The 19,979-nt window shown below is 44.9% G+C and overlaps 1 protein-coding gene across 1 annotated transcript in view; it reads left to right on the forward strand.

The window, feature by feature from the left end:
* Positions 1-19,979, forward strand: part of ACO2 (aconitase 2) — a 30,957-nt gene that overhangs the window by 974 nt on the left and 10,004 nt on the right. The window contains exons 2-11 of the mRNA XM_077830735.1: positions 7,413-7,555; positions 8,905-9,163; positions 11,201-11,293; positions 13,585-13,743; positions 14,218-14,368; positions 15,708-15,812; positions 16,383-16,474; positions 17,101-17,206; positions 18,330-18,487; positions 19,677-19,750. Of these exons, the coding sequence (XP_077686861.1) occupies positions 7,413-7,555; positions 8,905-9,163; positions 11,201-11,293; positions 13,585-13,743; positions 14,218-14,368; positions 15,708-15,812; positions 16,383-16,474; positions 17,101-17,206; positions 18,330-18,487; positions 19,677-19,750 (1,340 nt within the window). The remainder of the gene's footprint in view (positions 1-7,412; positions 7,556-8,904; positions 9,164-11,200; positions 11,294-13,584; positions 13,744-14,217; positions 14,369-15,707; positions 15,813-16,382; positions 16,475-17,100; positions 17,207-18,329; positions 18,488-19,676; positions 19,751-19,979) is intronic.

Raw genomic sequence — 19,979 nt, forward strand, 5'->3', positions numbered from 1 at the left:
TGAGACATAGTGAGGAGAGAAAGCACCTTCCCATCCAAGTTCTAGCCAACTAGAACTTGAATAAATTTACACTCTTTAGAAGAGATGCCCCATCTGTAATGATCTCTAAAACTCATACGGACTTGCAGCATAACTTCAGCACAGTCTGATTCTTGTACTTTAGGCATATTTTTGTGTCTAAATCTGTACTTGAAGAACTCTAGAGGTTCTCATTATTAAGTTGCGGACATGTATATGGGTATAGCTTTCTCTTTTAAAAGGAAAATGTTCATGGAAAATCATGCTCCTCGTTTAAAGCATGGAACTGGGAGTCAGGAGATCTAAATTATGTTCCCAGCTTTGCCATAGACTTTATCTATGACATTCCCTAACATTTTTTTACTACTTTGCTTCAGTTTCCTAATCTGTAAAATAGTATTAACTTACCCATAGTATTTCTCAAGTGTGGTGTCATCTTAATTCACTATATATTTGTAAGTGTTTAATCTTCGGTGGAGGTACTGTAGAAGAGTATATTAATTTTATGCTTAAAATGTAAAGGGTCTTAGCTGCAATTTAATTTATAATATATCAAATTATTTGAAATGTTGCTTCAGTAACCTTTGTAACCTTTTTTAACTGCAATAACTAATTTAACTGATTAAAATGCTTCTACGGACATGACTACTTCCATAAAACTGGAAGAATTGCTCTTACTGTAGAAAAAGGGCAGCGCAAAAATAAGGAACTGATCCATCATGTGAGAACAAGGAGTCAACTGATGGAATGAATGGCAGGTCAGTTTAGAAGAAATACAAGGAAATACTTAGCACATAATGTATTGGATCTGTGGAATTCACTGTTTCCCAGAGGCTATCTAGTCTGATGCTTAAACTAGATTTCTTTAAAAAGTCTGAATAGTTATAATGAATATGAATTATACTAACAAATCTAAAGGTAATCAGTAAGGCTACGATTTAGTCGGCTATTTTTAGTAATAGTCATGTACGGGTCACAGGCAGTAAATAAAAATTCACTGCCCGTGACCTGTCCATGACTTATACTATAAATACCCCTGACTAAATATTAAGGGGGTCACTGCTGGGGGTGTGTTCCAGGGGTGGCGGTGGCTGCTGCTTCTGGGGAGGGCATCCCAGGGAGGCTGCTGCTGTGGGGGTGTGGCCAGCTATGGCACCAACAGCCAGGGGCCACTGGCAGCAGCTGCACTGGCCACTCAGGGAAGCAGCTACTCCCGTCGCCCCTCAGGCGGTCCCTGGTGCTAGCTGCCTGGGTGTGCCTGAGCAGCAGCTGACTGCAGGCCCCGCCAGCGGCTGGCCAATGTGGCTGTCCTTGGGGTCACCTGAGCAGCTGGCCTCGTAGTTGGCTACACTGGCCCCTGCAGAAGTCACAGAGGTCACAGAAAGTCATGGAATCTGTGACTTCTGCGACCTCTGTGACACACATGGAGCCCTAGTAATCAGATATGCTTCTGGTTAAGCACTGTCGGTGACAAGAAGGAATTTTTGCATATATATATAGCATTACACAGACAGTGAAGGACGTATATAAGTATCACTTCACCAACCACAGCAGCACCAAAATATCTGCCACGTTAGAACAGCATATGGCAATTCTGTACAACAATTTTAGGATGAAGTAAAGAATTGAAACTGCAAGGGGGAACTCTATTTGCCAGAGCTAAACTAGAGTGGAAATTGCACTGTGCTCCTGAGGTCTGGACAAAGCGAGTCCTGATGCTCTAAAGTTTAGAGTCTAAACGTTAAATACATGAGAGGAGAAGACTCAGCAAACCATTTGGGGGCCCATTCCCCACAAGTTTTGAGAATTGTCTACATGGGGATGTTATTTGTGAATAAGGTAGGGTGTGAATCCAAAGTTCTGTAGCTATCCCAGAATAATGCCATTTGTACATAGAGTATGTCTATGCTACTGCAGCACAGCTATGTTGCTGTAGTGTAGATGCTTCCTACATAGACAAAGGGTTTTTTTTCAGTCCATGTAGTTAATTCATGTCTCTTAGAGGCAGTAGATGGGTTGATGGAAGAACTCTTTGATAGACCTGGCTGCATCTTCCTTGGGTGCTAGGTCTACATCACTACGTTGCACAGAGTGCACCGTCTTTTACAGGCCTAAGTGATCTAGGTAGGTCAGCCTAAGTTTTAGGTGTTGGCCAGGTTTTATCCCAGTCAATTTTCCCATGCAAATAAGCTCTTAAACTCTTCAGGTATTAGCAAGCCTACTATTTTGGGTAACTGCGGTGAAGCCTCCTAAAGTTCCCAGGGTTTGGGTTTAGGGACCATTGGTTACCCCCTCCTAAGGCTGTTGGGTGTATGATTTCAAGGGAGACCTTCCCTGATCACTAGATAAAGCTGCTCAATTCTTATCAGGAGGAGGGGTGGGAAGGTATGTGATAAAATGCACCCCTGTATTCATACCCTACATGCTATTGTAATAATCTTTGTGTACAAAATATGCCTTGTAAAGTATCATTTAAAAACTAGTAACTTGCTGGTCAATAATATCATGATAAAATGTCTGTAGCAATGTTATATGAAAAGTTATAAATATAAACTGAAATAATGACTGAAGTGTGTTTACCAGAGAAGTCTGGGGAGTGGGTAAACCTGTTTCTCAAAGACAAAGGACAAGTTGACAACCCTAACCCAGTGTCATCAAAGCTGATAGGCCATCACCTATCAAGTGGTCATTCTTTGGCAAGCAAAAGGGGCAGGAACAGACAGACTGGCATTTTAGCTAACTACAGCATGAGACCTCTCTTCTTCCCCCCCCCCAGACTTCATGTCTCCTTGCATTAGCTGGAAAGAACTTTTATCTAGGGGTCACTCTCTGGAAAATGCATTTCAAAGGGTAACTGAACAATACAAGTGAGGGGCAAAACACCCCCAAGTTCTTTCCCTGTCCATTTCTCTGTTCACCTAAGAAGACAAAAGAAACAGCTGTTGGACTTTGGGAGCAGATTCTAGCCTGAAGAATGTGGTCAGCTATGTTCTGGAAACATGTGGTAAGGGACCTTACTTTGAACCAAGTCTAGTGTAAGTTTAGAAAGCATTTTATCTTGTAAACATTTCCAAGTAAAATGCCTCATTACTTCTACTCACTTAAAATCTCTCTCTTTGTAGTTAAATAAAATTTTTTTTACTTTAATTAAAACTAATCCAGTGTTTGTGAATTGTTTTTGATAACTCCATTTAAGGTAGCAGACTGTTGTGTGCTGATCCCCTTAGAGGGGCAATACACCTAATATATCTGGACTGTTCAGGAGGGGGCTGGACAGTGCAGAATACACATTTTGGGTGGAAAATCCAGGACTGGAAGTATTGGGGTCACCCTACAAGTTGTAACCAAGGTGTCTGGAAGTCAGAGTGTGGCTGGTGTTTGCTGACAGGCTGCTGTGCTAGTCCGGCTGCTCTGAGCACTGTGGTTATACACAGATGCTCAGGGTGTGACCTGCATGCTGTTTGGCTGCTTATAAAGAGCCAAGGTTGGGAGCTAAAGCAGCAAAGTGTTGTGAGCACCCAGGTTGCAGGGCAGTGGTGACACAGCCCCTCTCTGGTCTAGATTGCACCTTGGAATGTCAAAGGTAGCTCAAGGCGGGAGTGGGGTTGGAAGCTGTCAGGGCACTGAAGGACATGCTAAGGGTCAGGGAAGGTCACAAGCCCTCAAGATGGGGCTCAGAAGCCTCAAAGTCCCACCAGAGTGTGAAGGTGGGAGTGGGGCCCTATATAAACTTCCAAAGGCTTATTGGAGGAGGAGGAGGTGGGCCACGAGCCTTGAGGGGGGCACATTAGGTTTTAGCAGGACCCGTGAGCTTCTGACGGGTTGGGGTCTTTGAGGCTTGCAGGAGGTGAAGGCTGTCAGGCTGAAGAGCGTACAAAGGCTGGGTGAGGTGTTTTTTTCCTCTGTGTGAAAGACCCACCTAAACAGGAAACTGATAGTGAATTGGACAACAAGTTGTGTAAAAGCAATTTAGGAGAGCAAATAGGAGAGAAAACCACTGCTAGATTAGAAAAATATTCATCTTAGGTGTTGCTTGTTAGAAGCGTATAGTCCAGAAGATAAGGATGTGTGTACTAGTCCCTACTGTGTCATTGCATAACCTCGGGCAAGTCACTTAACCTGTGCCTCAGTTCCCCCGCTTCTAAGGTGAGCTGTCACCATTTTATTAAATCGCTCTTTTGAGTTTATTAATTGTTGTAACAGTAGTAGGGAGAAACTTTCGGAGAAGTGAATTTAAAATCAGCACTGTCACGTTAATCATCTTCGTCTGTGGAAAAGATGAAATAGTTCACAGTTCTCTTCTTGGGTATGTCTCTTGTCTTTACTAAAACCTAAGGTTACGTCTACACTAGGGGCTTTTGCCAGCATTGTTATGTTGATTAAGGATGTGAAGAGTTCTGAATCCATGACCAGCCCAGCTCTGATGGCAAAAGCCCCCAGTGCAGATGCAGTTGTGGTAGCAAAACACCAATTTTACTTGGTATAGCTTGTTTTCCTTAGGGATGGGAGTGGAATAAACTATACCAACAAAGCTGTGCTTGTCAGTATTTACTGCATCCACACTAGGATTGCTTTGCTGATATAGGCATTCCAGCATACTATACAGTGTTCTGAGTGTAGAAATGGCCCACATGGAAGTGGCTTAGAAGCCTGTTCTCCCTTGTCTTACTGGCACCTTCCCTAGGCTGGAATACTTTCATCTCTGAAATGTTTCCATTTCTCTCCTCCCCCCTGGTGAGTCTAAGAGGTTGTGGCAGGCTTCAAGTAAGGGTTTACTGCCTAGTATTGATGGCCTTAGTTACCATCCAAATATTTATACCTTCCCTAGGACTCTTTGCCGTTAATTTAGTGTAAGATCCTACTGAAGCAAAAACTTAAATGGTTTCTTTTACTTCCAAGCTTTTAGGATTCATACTGAGACAGTCTTGACCCTTTCCCAAAACCTGAGGGCAGGGGAGCCCTGCTTCAGATTTTGTTCATACCAAAGTCTGCACTCAGACAGAAAGAGCGGACTGTTGTGGAGACGTTACCATTGTTTTAATTTCCAGGCGTAATCTGCTTAGGAAGTGTTCTTTGGTCTGTTACCGGTTCACGGTGTAAAAATGACGGCTGTTACTGTAGTTCCACTGTTGACAATTCCTTATGTAGACAGTGAGCTAAATGGATTAAAATGCCTAATGTAGACCCATTCCACCAATACAAAGCAGAGCTTTTGCGGGTGGAGTTTACTCAACAAAGCACCTCCACACCAATCTGTAACTTGTCTTATTCTTCCTTGTACCTATTAGTCCCAATTCTCCTTGATCCATCACCTACTGTCATGGGTTGAAGTGGAGCCTTGACATAAGTTACAGGAGGGTAGGAGGAGATTTTGGTTTTTTTTTCCCTATCAGGCCCTGTTACCAACTCATAGGGCCTTTTCAAGTTCTTGTTTGTGGTGTCCCACGGAGGGCAAGGGTCCCATAACCAAATTAATCGTCACAAGTTGCATGAGAATGAAGATGAGTTAAACTAATTAAGACTTCAGAGAAGAATTCTTGGGCCGAAGTCCAGAAACGGGGGTGGAGACAGTGAATACGGTGAGAGTTCTTGCAGTATATAGTAAAATGCCTTTACTAATTTGGGCTTGGAAAGTGATAGTGGAATCTTTGAGGTTTATCCTTCCTCTACAGCATGGAGTGGAGGCTTTCACAATAAGGTGGATATACCTTGGGTGCAGACAAGTCAGTAACACAAAAGGTGAGCTTGAACTGGGCTGAAGGAGTTGAGGGAAGTCACGTGGCTGATCAAAGATCAGCATGTACACTTTGAACAATGAGTTACCAGGGATCTCAGGATACGTCTACGCTACCCGCCGGATCGGTGGGCAGTGATCGATCTATTGGGGATCGATTTATCACATCTAGTGTAGACGCGATAAATTGATCCCCAATCGCTCTGCCGTCGGCTCCTATACTCCACCACGGCAAGCGGAGTTAACAGGGGAGTGGCAGCAGCTGACCACACGCCGTAAAGACGCAAGGTAAGTCAATCTAAGATACGTCGACTTCAGCTGTGCTATTTTTGTAGCTGAAGTTGTGTATCTTAGGTCAATCCCCCCCCCCCGCCACTTCTCCCCAGTGTAGACCAGGCCTAAGTTAGTGGTACAGTGAAATGTTTCACCTTTAGTACTTGAGCTTTGGTCTGTGGTTGAATCTTAAACCACATCCACCAAAATGTGGTGAATTATTAACCAAAAAAGAAGAGTTGGAGCTGATTCATTTTAATGAATAGCTCTGTGATTGCACCTTTAGAAGTAGTGTTCTCATTTGTACCTTTTATAGTGTTTCCTAACTGGCATGTGCTTTAACGGTCTGAGACACTTATTTTTTGTATTACAGTAGTTCCTAGAAGCTTTGATTGGGATCCCCTCCCCCACAAAATGGCAAAACTAATAGTACAGATTTTTTTTAATAAAAGGACAAATTTAGGTTGTTGGTAGTGCTGCTATTACAAAACTGACTATGCAACCAATTTAAACGTCAATCCCAATCTTCCTAGATTTCTCGAACCTTTTTCATATCTCTGATATTGAGAGGGCAATATAAATAAGATTCAGAGCATCCAAATATTGTCATGATCTTACCTCATTAACTCACAATTCTTTAGTCAATATTTCAGAGGCTGGTGTCAAGATTATTTTGTGAAGAACACACCAGAGAAGGAAAAAAACAAGGTAGTGGGGTGGGATTTGGAGTTCCCTGCCCGTCACCGAAAAAGTCTACTAACGAATGAATAATTTAAGGATAAAGGGGAATGCCAGGAGTAAGATTAAATGCTCAGATATTACAATGATGAGGGTTTATTACAGCTTCAGCCCTTGCTGTTGTCTCCTCTTTACATGATACCAATGCTGGTGAAAGTTGCCAGATTTCTAGTTCTGACAACAGGTGCCTAAATTTGGATACCCAATTCCCATTAATTGTAATGTAAATTGGACATCCATATTCCTTATGCAGCTTTGAAAAGCTCAGCCAATGGCCATCTAATCATGAGTAAGGTTAAGATTTTGTCATGGTTATTTTTAGTAAAAGTCAGGGACAGGGCACAGGCAATAAACAAAAATTCACGAAGCCTGCGACCTGTCCCTGACTTTTACTAAAATAACTGTGACAAAATGGGTCTGACGGGGGGGATGGGAGCCCAAACCCTGCCGTGGGGGTGGGGGGCACATTTGGACATGCTAGGTCTTTATTTTCTAAAACTGTTTAATCCATTTGTTGCTCATCTCTTAGAATTAGGGTCCTAGAAATCGGAGCTGGAAAACACGTGTTGTTACAGTTTTTTGTGGGCGATCACTTTGCTGCAGATGTTTTATAGATAACTAATATAATCTTTGTCTCTTCCTTTTTCAGCAAGTCCTGAGTAAAGGGGTACGAAGGTACCATGTAGCTCCCGTCCTGTGCCAGAGGGCCAAGGTGGCCATGAGCCACTTTGAGCCTAATGAATACATAAATTATGAAATGCTTGAGAAAAACATCAATATCGTCCATAAAAGGTAAGGGTGAGAGGTTGTTTGGAGAACCTACCACCACAATGAGGGAAGGAAAGGAAGACTTCAAGGGGTTGTGGCAGCACAAGAAGAATCTAGTGGGGAAAGAGCAGCTTTAAGTGGCTGTGCTGTTACATTGAAAAATGAAAATTCTATGTGCTGGTGGCTCCTGTGTGGTAGAGGAGAAGTGGGGGGAGTGTTTTATATACAGACAATCAGGGCACTGCAGTGGAGGAGATGCTGAAGAAGTAAAAGTATTAGCATTGGATTTCATACCAGCTAGTGGAGATTATCATATTTTTTTTTTGCTTAATGTCAGGTTTCTGATGGGACTCTTGGTGTATCACACCTTAGTCTGTTTGTATTGATGGGAAACAGTATGAGGTTAGTGATCAGTATGAGTAAGACACTTAAAGCGTCCCTTCTCTTCTTTGCACTTTGTTTCCATAATGAAATTATCATTCTGTATTCATGTGTCCAGATATCTAGAGTAAAAAGAGGCCTAGGGATACCTTGCATACATAATTTTGAACTTAGTTTGCTGACACTGAGATTAGTGTGACCTCAATGTCACCAGTTTTACTCCAGACTCAACCTTGGCAGTGGTTGAAAGTCATGCCCTTGTGATGGCCATTCTGAGTCCTTTGTGAAATGAGTTGGCTATCTCAATTCAGTCCATTGTAGCCAAGTAGGTTCATTGCAGAAAACATTACCGTTGTCATTAATTGGTGTTTCTGTTGAGATTATCTGTGAGGAATCCAATGACTGAAAAGGCCCTGAACTCCCCACTTGTTTCCTAGTGCTGATGGATCCTCACTCACGATGAGGCCTGGCACATGTAGATTTGATGACTTGTGTGGGTTCTGTGTATGTGTGGTTTTTTGTTTTGTTTTTTAAAGTTTCCTGCAACTGCACCACTTCTTAGGCACCACTGTGGACTGTGATCTCGTAAGCTAAGCAGAGTTGGATGACTGTTGCTTGTACTGCACCCAAATGTGTGCATTTGGAAACTTCTGGGGGAAAATATGGATGCTTCAGGAAGGGGTGCTGATGGCTCTTGAAAGAGTGCTCTTCCTTCTGAGTCAGTACTGAACCAGGATCTCTGCATTTTTTCATGTTTGGGTGCTTTTAACCAGCTGTCAGAAGTAACTGCACTTCAGTGTTGTGGGAGGAGTGAGTGGTCCCTCTGTATATAGTGTAAAACGTGCCTTGGGAGTCTGGTTCTCCTGGATGATGTGTGTGGAAATGTAAAGGAGTATCCTTGTTCATTTAAGATCCCCCATTTAAATGGGGCAGAAGGGTTGAAAAACATGAGCCGATGTTGTTAAAATTCCTCCCTGTTGTCTTCCCCACAGGCTAGACCGTCCCCTGACCCTGTCTGAGAAGATTGTATATGGGCACCTGGATGACCCTGTGAAACAAGATATCGAGCGGGGCAAAACCTATCTACGCCTGCGGCCAGACCGCGTAGCCATGCAAGATGCGACTGCTCAGATGGCAATGCTGCAGTTCATCAGCAGTGGCCTGCCCAGGGTGGCAGTGCCCTCCACAATCCACTGTGATCACCTCATTGAAGCCCAATTAGGGTCTGAGAAGGATCTTCGGAGAGCTAAGGTCATTATTGCACCAAGACCCGTGAAATAAGACAATTCTTTCCTATGTTTGGAACACTTGGTCCACTCTAGAGAACAGATTTTCAGGAGAACAATCAAAGGAACAGAAATCACACCAGATTATGTACTGTATAGCACCATAGATGTACATGGTGCAGTACAAAACCAAAGTTGTGACAAGTCCAAGCCCCAGGAAGCTTACAATCTGAACTAGACAAATTCATCACAAACCATTTAAAGGGTGAAGCATGATGTTGAGAAAAGACAGTCTTAGTCAATCTGCTTTGGAAACCAAGGCAAAAGGTGTATTCTGGGCATAGGGGAAGAGGGAGGCCATTTTAAAGGGGTGAAACGTGAAAATAGATGCATCTAGAGCACTAGAAATTTTCTTCCAGCAGTGATCAAAACCTGGTGTGTCATAGCATGGTGATGTGAAAACCTCCAGAATATGCCTGGCCACATATACAGCAGTCTATCAAGCAGTGGGGGAGAAGCGTTAACTAGCAGAGATCAGAACATCAACTAAGGGTTGCTCTCCCTTGTTGCTTTCTGGGGTGGAAATCCTACAGGACCTTTCCTTTCCTTTCCTTTCCTTTCCTAGTTTTAGCCTGTACACATGGGATGAGCTGTAGCTTAATCATCTAATTTAATGTATAGCCCAAGATACAGGCCCAAGTAAGTGAATCCCTCCTCTTCTTCTTCTCCCCCCCCCCGCCTGCCCGGAAATCATAGTAAGGTGAATTATGCCACTCATGAAACTGAGGTCAGGAGCAAGTTTCCCCTCATTAGGAGTATTTGTCCCACGCTTTGTGCCTCAGGAAGCTTGAGAGTTGTGCAAGAGGTTCCGAATCTGGAGCCTTCTTACTAGACTTTTTGTTCCCTTTCTTCCCTTCACCCCTTGCCCTCCCGCTGCTCTTGCTCTGGGCACCGAACATGTTTTCTGTGGTGTGATTGTATTCTTTATAGCAGTTCTGCTTCAGCTCTGGGCACCCGCTCCCTCCCCATCCGCTCAGTGATTAAAGCAAGTGAAGGTCCTGCCTGCCTCTGACTGGGTTTCGCTCTTGATGTTGCCAGTTGGCATGGAATGAATGCTGGCAGGGCAGAGAGTGGCTTGGATCTGCTCCTGGCACATCAGCATGCTCCGTTCGGGAAGAGAGCTGCATAAACAGAGTGAAGTGACCTGACTCCCAGTGCAAACAAAGCTCAAAGAGCCCTCGCTGCCTCATGGGAAACTTCAGTAAATGTTCTGTGTAGCGACAATTCCTCTATCTCCACATAGTCCCCCCCCCTCACCTCCCCCTTATTCTGAAGTGTTTGCATGAGAACAGGGTCTCCAAGTCATCGTCCACTCCCATTCCTTATCGTATCTACTCTCCAGCTGCTTTGCCAAGAACATCTCTGGACATCATACAGTCTTCTGCTTGTGACAATAAGTGATTGTCCTGGAAGGCTTCATAGTTGTGATCCTACAGATGATTGTGATGTCACAGCGAGAGGCAGCATTGTATAGCTGGTAGAACGGGAGACTTGGGTTCTCTTTCCCACTCTACAACTAACTATGTCTGGCCTTGGGCTAGTCACTTAGCTTCTCTGACTCCATTGCCCCATCTGTACAATGGGGCTAACATGCTTATCAAAGCACTAAACAAAACAAAGAACCAAGGAAGCAAAAGAGAAGTCCATGAAATGGAAGCAGGATGGTTTATAAATAGTGTGGGTTTTGTTTGATAACTTTAAACAGTAATTCTAATTCAGTCTTGAGACGCTTAAGTGATGTCGCAAGTTGTTGAGTTCAGTGCTGAGATCACTGTGAAATTCTATGGCCTGTTGTGCTGGAGATCAGACTAGATGATGGTTGTGGTCTCTTCTGGCCTTAAAATGATTTCCTGGAAGTCAGTGATGCTGAACTTCATTCTCCCCTCCACTGCCTACAAAATGTCCAGGAGGTCATGGGGCTGGTGGGTGGCTGAACTCTGGCTCTGTGGGGAGCAAATTGAATGTAATGTCTTACTAATGCTTTGTTTAACTCTGTGAATAGGACATTAACCAGGAGGTGTACAACTTCTTAGCAACAGCAGGTGCCAAGTATGGAGTAGGGTTCTGGAAACCTGGATCAGGAATCATTCACCAGGTAAAGAGTGCCTGACTGCAGTGTTTGAATGGCAAATGGCTCGCCACCTTATGGTGGGGTGAGAATGTGAGTGCAAGTACTAAAAAGAACAGGAGTACTTGTGGCACCTTAGAGACTAACCAATTTATTTGAGCATAAGCTTTCGTGAGCTACAGCTCACTACATGCATCCGATGAAGTGAGCTGTAGCTCACGAAAGCTTATGCTCAAATAAATTGGTTAGTCTCTAAGGTGCCACAAGTCCTCCTTTTCTTTTTGTGGATACAGACTAACACGGCTGCTACTCTGAAACCTGTCAAGTACTAAAAGAATCTCTCCTTCTAAGGAAAGGCGTGTGTCCTCTCTCTCCTTCCGTCCGTCCGTCCTTCCCTCCCTCCATGTTTAATCTAGACTGGCTGTGTTTGTCCTGCAAGGTGACCTCTTTGCACCTCTGGCCTAGACCACTACATTTCTCCAAGGTTACGCTGGTCAAACTAATCTGATGCTTGATGGCCTATTGTTGGCACTAACTGTAGTGGGAAGGGGCAGAGTTTCACTCCTTGCATCTGAATGGTTAATTGGCTAGCTTAATTTGGTTTGGCTAGGGCACTAAAGTGATGCTGTGAAGTAGCTTAGGCCCAGTGTAAGTTGCCTTTAGGGGGGGGGAGTGTCTATTTTTAAAATCTAAAACCAGACATATTTATGATCTTAGTTTTAATAAAAACAGGGGTTGGAATGGGGGAGAAGATACCCAAACACAGTAGCACTGTCTTATTGCCTGAGAGTAGCAAAGCAATAACCAGTCTAAAGTCACTATGCAGACCTTGTGAAATGCAAAAAGTAAACTCCATTGAGGGTGAAAGTACCTTCTTTTTTTTTAAAAACAAAAAACTGTTTCTAGAATCTCATGTTCCATTAGCACATTAGCATCCTTAACAGAATACAATCAACTTTAAAAAAATCATGTTTCTCGCAATCTTTTAAACCTATTTTATAAGTAATACTTACCATAGGTGTAATTAGGAGATTGGAGGGAAAAGCCCATGTTGCTTTTAGTTTGTCTGTTTTGTGTATTTGACCATGCTTTTGTTTTGTGGCTTCCCCTTGGCATCCCCTGTTTATTTTCTGAATGTCCCACACAAACAGGGAAGAGATGGGGGAGGAACGTGCAATTGTAAAACCTAAGAAGTTGACTGGATGGTCTGGGGACAAGTGCACTTAAGATGTGCCTGAAAGGTCTCTTCATTTGCAACTCATCTTGTAGATGATATGTTACCTTCAGCCCATAATGGGCCAGCCTAGAAGAGGAAGGGGAGTGTCACCTGAGCCTACACAGGAAACTGTGGGAATAACTCACTTCTGCCACTGCTCTGGGACCATGTGGTAATGCTTATCATGTGACCATCTCTCTATGGTAGTATTTTCTACTACCATCACTAGTATCTGAGCACTTCGTGTGTAATTGCAGTAGTGGCCTTTACAGAGTTTCTGGCACTTCTCCCTTTTGGGGTAAAAGCATCACTTGGGGTAGGGTTTGTCTTTGGTTGGGGTTTTCAGGCATAAGGGGATGTCAGTGCTGAGTGCTGTTCTTTATATTTTTTTTTTTTTCCTTAGTAGCATTGGGCAGGGGCTCTGGCTTATTCATCAGATGATAAAGCTCAAGGGTTTCTTGGGTGGGATCAAGGCGAGTCTGCCCCTCTCACCCCAGTGCCAAAGGCATTGAAAGTATAACCTGGGAGGAAAAGGGGTAGTTCAGGTGTTGTGTTTGTTCTAACCCTGACCTGTTTGCCACCCTATCCCCAATGACTGAGGTGCACTCCGGGCAACCTTCGTTGGACCTGATGGAGAGGAGGCCTTGCCAGGCCTGATGAATGAGGGTCTCAGGTTAATGCGTGAACCTTTGTTTTCTGTCATTTGGGTCACCTGAGCGGGTTAGCTGGGTTTTTATGAAACAGATTCTGCCTCTGACACCTATCTGTGTAGAGCTTCTGACTTTATGTGGATCCCATACAACCCTGTCCCATGTTGTATTATCACTGGTTTCATATCTGCTCCTCTCTCTGCCTGGACTGGTTTAGATCCCTTCCTGGCATCTGGTGAAGGGCTACTTGTTGTTGACTGGGCAAATCTGCTTTAATGGGAGATGCAGTTGGAATGACAATGAGCTTGCCACCTGAAATAAGCTAGTGACTGTCTTGAGATCACGACCTACAAATTAAATCACTGATCTGACCCAAGGCTCCTTCTGCTCCTGGCTCTCCTTTTCACTAAGTTTCATCTTGTTCTTTGTTTCTCCACTTACATTTGTTTCAGATCATCCTGGAGAACTACGCGTACCCTGGGGTTTTGCTCATCGGTACAGATTCCCACACCCCCAATGGAGGAGGCCTGGGTGGAATCTGCATAGGAGTAGGCGGAGCCGATGCAGTAGATGTCATGGCAGGCATCCCCTGGGAGCTCAAATGCCCAAAGGTCAGACAGTGGGGGAAGGGTTAATTCTGAATGGGCGGGGGGCTGAATAATGAGAAGTTAAAGGGGAGCTTGAATTTCCCAGATAGATGAGGCACTTTGAGCCACTATAGCCTTGGGAAAGTAGACTGGTCCAGAAGCAACTAAACCATGCTTCACTCACAACTCTGAGTCTCCGCTCCCTGCATTGTTCCTTTTTTTTTTTTTTTTTTTTGTGTGCCTCAAAGGATGCATCAGCAGGAATTTCCCATTAATTAGCCTTGCAAAAGGATTCGGGCCTCCTGGCAATATAGGCTTCCTGGAGCATGGCTTTGATACTTCAGGATTTCCTTCCTTGCCCCACACCCTGATTCTGGGCACCGATGTCACTTGGAAGTGAGGAGGAAAGGGATCCATGCAGATGCTCATTGGCTTAGCCAGCAGAAGATAAAATCTCCATATTTTAGCAAGCTTTCTCTTTTTGTTGGTGCTTCTTAGGTTATTGGCATAAAACTGACTGGCGAGCTGTCAGGCTGGAGCTCTCCTAAAGATGTGATCCTGAAAGTGGCCGGCATCCTCACTGTGAAAGGTGGCACAGGTGCCATCATAGAGTATCATGGGCCTGGTGTGGACTCAATCTCCTGCACCGGTGAGGCAACACAATCTCATTTATTGGCGATGTAGATTGTTACTGGAGGCTGTGGTCTCTGGACAGTAATGGGCAAACTGATTCTGTTTGCTGTTCTGGTGATCATGGGGATTGACTGCTGGTGGACTGAGGGTGGGAAAGGAACGTGATGGGAGTTCTTTAAAAGAACCCAACCCCTGAAACTGGCCTGGTAGTTAATGTGCTGCACTGGTGTCCCGGAGACGCTGACTCTAGTTTTGATCTCTTGCTCTGTCAGCCTGCATAGCGAGGGAATGCTGCACAAGCCCAGAGCTTCTGCCAGGGTAGGAGTGATCACTCAATTGTGACTCCTACAATTCAGGAGCATAGAATGGCTGGCTGCAACAGGGGAGTCTTGTTAAATGGCCAGTCAGGACAGTTGGCAAGATGCAGGGGCCTCATCTATGTTTGAAGGAGGGGGAGAGAGAGAGATTTCTTCATGGTTCTAACAGGATACAGGTGGTGGTTGACCTTCCTGTGCTTGGGTTTGAACAGCTGATCAGGCCTGTGTAACTAGAGGGAGGAAAGGGAAGCTGATGGTTGACAGAGAGTGTTGGTGTATGCACTGGTGCTGAAGAAAGGCCTCTTACAAGAGCGGGTGAAGATAACTGGAGTGGGGGAGAGATGAAAGGTGATTGGTCTAGACTAGAGCCCTAGACTGAGGCTTTGGGCCTTCCTGTGGGGAGGTGAAAAGTGGCACTGGCATAATGAAACTCTTACCTAGATTTAAAATGCTCCTAAAACTTCACCACTGTGCTCTTGAAATTCATGGCTGATCCCAGTGGCGTAAGAACATACTGGCTTTCCATGCTCAGTCAGTGAAAGAATAACTTTTACTCCATTTAAATCAGTCTTTGTCATTTTTCAGTCAACAAGATCAGTCAACTACTGGCTCCTCTGGCTAGAGAAATGCTGTACAGCTGGGGAGGAGTTTGAACCCTGCCCCTAGTATTGTGCAGGTAGTAAAGAGACTGCTGCAAAATATGCCTGGTGGCTTCAGCAGATACAACCATATTAAGCAGTTGTTTCCTATCGGCTGCATTTTACCTTCTAGAACGCCCCAGCCCTGATCGCCACACTAAAAGCTCTATACAGTCATGTGCATTCAAAAGGTCAGAAATATCTGGCATTAACAAGATGGAATATTGGATCAAATGGACCTTAGACTGAGCTGATGTGGACTTATTTTCCTGTGCCCACCTCCCCCCATTTTGTCCTGGCCTTGCTGTCTCCACCGTAGATTTGCTTTTGTTTGAAGAGCTGAATGCCTTTGGATCCTCAGTCACTTAGTTTGTGGGTCTTTCCTCCGGCCTGTCTCTAGGAATGGCAACTATCTGTAATATGGGGGCGGAGATTGGTGCCACCACCTCCCTTTTCCCATATAACCACCGGATGAAGAAATACTTGAACAAGACTGGACGAGCTGGTAAGAGGCTTGGGGAAGGCTGGTGTCAGGGTGCCCATCTACTCTAGCTTTGGGTGCTCTACCATGTTGCACAGGGATGGTGCCTATGGCAGACAGTACCATAGAGATGGCACACTCGCTTACCCTTGGGGGAAGCGGGAAATCTCTTGTGCTCCTCATCAGCACCCCCAGAAAGACTGAATTCAGAAGTGTTAGAAGCTTTTAGCCCCCATCAGATTACCCCATTGACTCTTGCTGTCAAACTCTTCTGGAACCTGTTATTTCACATGCTACTTGCTATGGGGGTTGGGTGGAAGTGCAGCTAACTGGTACAGTAAGAGGGTGCATTGTGGGCACGCCATCCCAGGTGTATGAGGAGAGTTCAAGGGTAAGCACAATGTAGAAGGCCAGATCAAATATGTTCACTGAGTGGTGGTCACTTGGGTTATGTGGTGCGGGAGGGGAGATCAGCAGGTAATGTACCTGGTTAATGGTGGGATTGGGAATAGCCTGTGGGCAGTCTCCCTTAGGAGAAAAGGTGTACAGCCTCTCCTGACCTCTGCATTTTCCGGTTTTCCTTTCTTATTTCAGAAATTGCTGCTTTGGCAGATGAATTCAAGGCACACTTGGTGCCTGATGCTGGCTGCGAATATGACCAGCTGGTTGAAATTAACCTCAGCGAGGTGAGGCTCATTTCACTACCTCGTTCTTCTTGAACATTTAGACATGACTTTGTCCTGGATGAATAAGGAACAAGAGTCTAACATGGGATACTTCGTAGCGCTCTACGGAATCGTAGGCACTTCATAGCTGACATAAAAAGACACGGTGCCTGCCCCAAAGAGCTTGATATGACCCAACAAACAAGGGTGACAGACAGTTGGGGAGGTGGATGAAGCAAGGATGAGGCTTAACAGCAAAATGCTCATGTGATGACTCAATTCAAGCAAGTGTCCGTCTTGGTGATGCTATAAAGTTTTCTTTCTTAAAAATAAATAAATTCCAAAGCCTGTCTCCTGACTGAATCTCCAGAGCTGTCTGCCTAGTAAATTCAGTTCCTTGTGCCCTCAGGTATTCCCTTCACTAGAATTTAGGCGAGAGCTCTTCAATTTGTTGACCTCTTCCTGTTACTGAGGTGCTCATAATGGAGAGCTTCATTTTAAAAACTCTCCAGGTCAAGAGTAAATTAATTATTTTGATTATTCGGTAAAACAGACATTTTATTTTATTGAGTTGGGGGCCCATGTGCTAAACATTTCCTTTCTGGACTTTGTGTAATTCCTCAGCTACTTGTCATTGTTTCTTAAAGCTGAAACCCCATATCAATGGGCCTTTCACACCAGACCTGGCGCACCCTGTGGCAGATGTTGGCACTGTGGCAGAAAAGGAGGGCTGGCCAGTGGATATTAGAGTTGGTGAGTAACCTGTTTCCTGGTCTGCATTTTTCCTTGCTAACTGACTGCTCTTGCCTCAAGAGGAAGTGGCTTGCCATCTCCATTCAGTCTGGGCCTGCTTGACTTTCCCAGCCACTTCATGTCTTTCCTTTAAACTTGCCCTTCCACAGCCTGTTCTCCTCTGAGCTCCAAGAGTTGGTCATTGCCCCAGCTCAGCATGAGCTTTCTAACACCTGCTGGCCTGTAAAGCAGAGCTGGATTCTTGTACTCTCATTTTCAACATCGTAACACACTGGATGTTTTTTCTGTTACTCAGACTGTGGACCTCAGAAGATTACACTTCAGTCTGGAGAAGTGTTACAGTGATCTGGGGTGTTATCTAAAATTGAGAGACTGGGAAAATTTCCCCTAATTTGTTTACTTTGTGCTTTTGACAGCACTCTGGTGTAACAGTCTGTTTCCTGTGTTCATGTGATTCTCTCACATAGCAACAGGAGAGAGACAAACACGATTCAAGAGAATCAAGGAAGACCCAAGGAGAAAATGCCTTATAGTGAGATTTAAAGATCTCAATCTGTTCAGTATATTAAAAAAAAAAAAAAAATTGACAGGTGACTTGATTAGTGTATCCTTTCCTTCAGAGGGAGAAAATACTGGATACTAAAGGGCTCGCTAATCTAGTGGGGAAAGGCATGTGTGGCTTTAGCTCCCACAAAACCTATGGCTGGGAGCTAAAGCCACACAAATTAAAACTAGAAATAAGGTGCAGTGAGGGTGATTACCTTTGAAACACACTCCCAAGGGATATGGCGGATTCTCTAGTCTTGACGCCATCAAGAGATGAAGTTATGCTTTAGTCAGATGCAAGTTATTGGGCTCAGTAATGTGGTAACAGTAAAATTCTGTGGCCCGTGGTAGACAGGAGATCAGGTCCTTCCTCGCTTTAAAGTGTTATAAAACCAGAGAAATTGGTTGGGAGACTTGGGGTAGGTGAAACCACTCCTCGCTCTTTTGTTTTTGTATGTTGTTGGGGCTTTAGATTGGTGTCCCTGTGTTTTCTGCACTGATGGGCAGGTGTGGAGGCAAGGAACCTATAATTGGTAGTGAAATAACTGCTTCCTGTTTATCCATCAAAACCACACAGGTCTGATTGGCAGCTGCACCAATTCAAGCTATGAGGATATGGGGCGCGCCGCTGCAGTGGCAAAGCAGGCACTAGCTCGTGGGCTGAAATGCAAGTCTCAGTTCACCGTCACACCTGGCTCGGAGCAGATCCGAGCCACCATTGAAAGAGATGGCTATGTGAGTATGCATGCCCCCATCCCTTCAGCACTTAACCGTCAGAGGAATGAGTCTTTTGAACTGTTTTCTAGGAAGAACTTTTTTCCAAAGAATTTGAGGGTCTGGAGGCAGTTTAAAGTCTCTTCTTGCTGATCTCTAGAAGCCCTCTTGTTGCTATCGCCCCGCTGGTGGGCTGGCTGCCTTTCCTGCTCCCAGCTATCTGCAGGGGTTAGCTTTAGGGCATGGGCTAGCTGCCACTACCCCACTCTCTCAGCATGGTGCTCCTGTGCTGAAAACAGCAGGGCTGGAACTGTGTGAAATTGAAGCAGCCAGCAGGGATTGGAGCTGCCCGAGGAGAGATGGCAACGCTGCAGACACACAGCCACTTCCCGCTGCCTGAGTCCCAGCATAAAAGCTCCCCAAGACGGCTTAGTAAGGCTGACTGAAAACTTTCCATCCGAACAAGCTGTGATTGGGGGGAGCAGGGGGGACTGATATGGCGTGGGGGTGGGAGGGAGGGCACAACCCATGTTCTGACCAGTTCCACGGCTTAATAAAATCCAAGGCTGTCCCATCCAAACTGGGACTACTTGTGAATCTGCCACATCAGCCTTCATTTTTGAATGTGTAGACCCATGTGTAAACTCCCCACTCCACGCACCTGATACTTCTCCCAACGCTTCAGTCTTCACGCTGCCCATTGCAATCTCTTGATGGGCATCCCAATCCTCTGCATAACGACTCTGCCCACAACCGCTGGCTTTTGAACTGGTCCCTTGTTTCCCACCCCCAGTGTCTGTAAAATGCTTTGCTTCCAGGTGTCCTGTGTCTGGAAACTAGGGAGTGTACCGACAGTTAAGGGGTGGCTCCTGGTCAAGTGAACTTAGTACTTAATGCAAGGTACTGAACTGGCGGGCAAAACCTTCTAAAACCAGTACAGGATGGGCAGCAGCAATTCAAGTGCCCACCTCTCCTCCCCCAGTACTAATTTACAGCCTTTCCTCGATTAAACTCGCCTTGTTTCAAAATGACTCCAATGAAGTACACAAAAATTGAAAGGGGAAGCAAATAAATGGCTTCAGGCTGAGGTGCCCTAGTTAGTGACGTCTCTCCTGCCAGAAGCATGGTGACTGCACGCTGAAAGGCAGGAATGTAGACAACTGGGATGCTTTTTCTGCTGAGTAACTTTGTTCTTCCTTCCTGCCCCCAGGCTGGAATCCTGCGGGATGTTGGAGGGCTGGTTCTTGCCAATGCCTGTGGGCCGTGCATTGGGCAGTGGGACAGGTAAGGGGGAATGCACACAAGGAAATTCCTTCTACAGCTTTATTTCGTATCTCACTTTTCATACAAATTGATACCCTGAAGCGCTCAATAAGACTGACTGGCATAGCAGAAGCTGTCAATATTAAGAGTACCAAGTGAATAAACTGGTGCATTTTGGCCACAGATGATCAGTAGAAGAGAAAGGAAGAGTTACAGGCAAGGGACCTTTTCAGCTGAGATTTAACATGAG

This window comes from Eretmochelys imbricata, chromosome 1 (assembly GCF_965152235.1).
Source record: "Eretmochelys imbricata isolate rEreImb1 chromosome 1, rEreImb1.hap1, whole genome shotgun sequence".
NCBI classification, from domain to species: domain Eukaryota; kingdom Metazoa; phylum Chordata; order Testudines; family Cheloniidae; genus Eretmochelys; species Eretmochelys imbricata.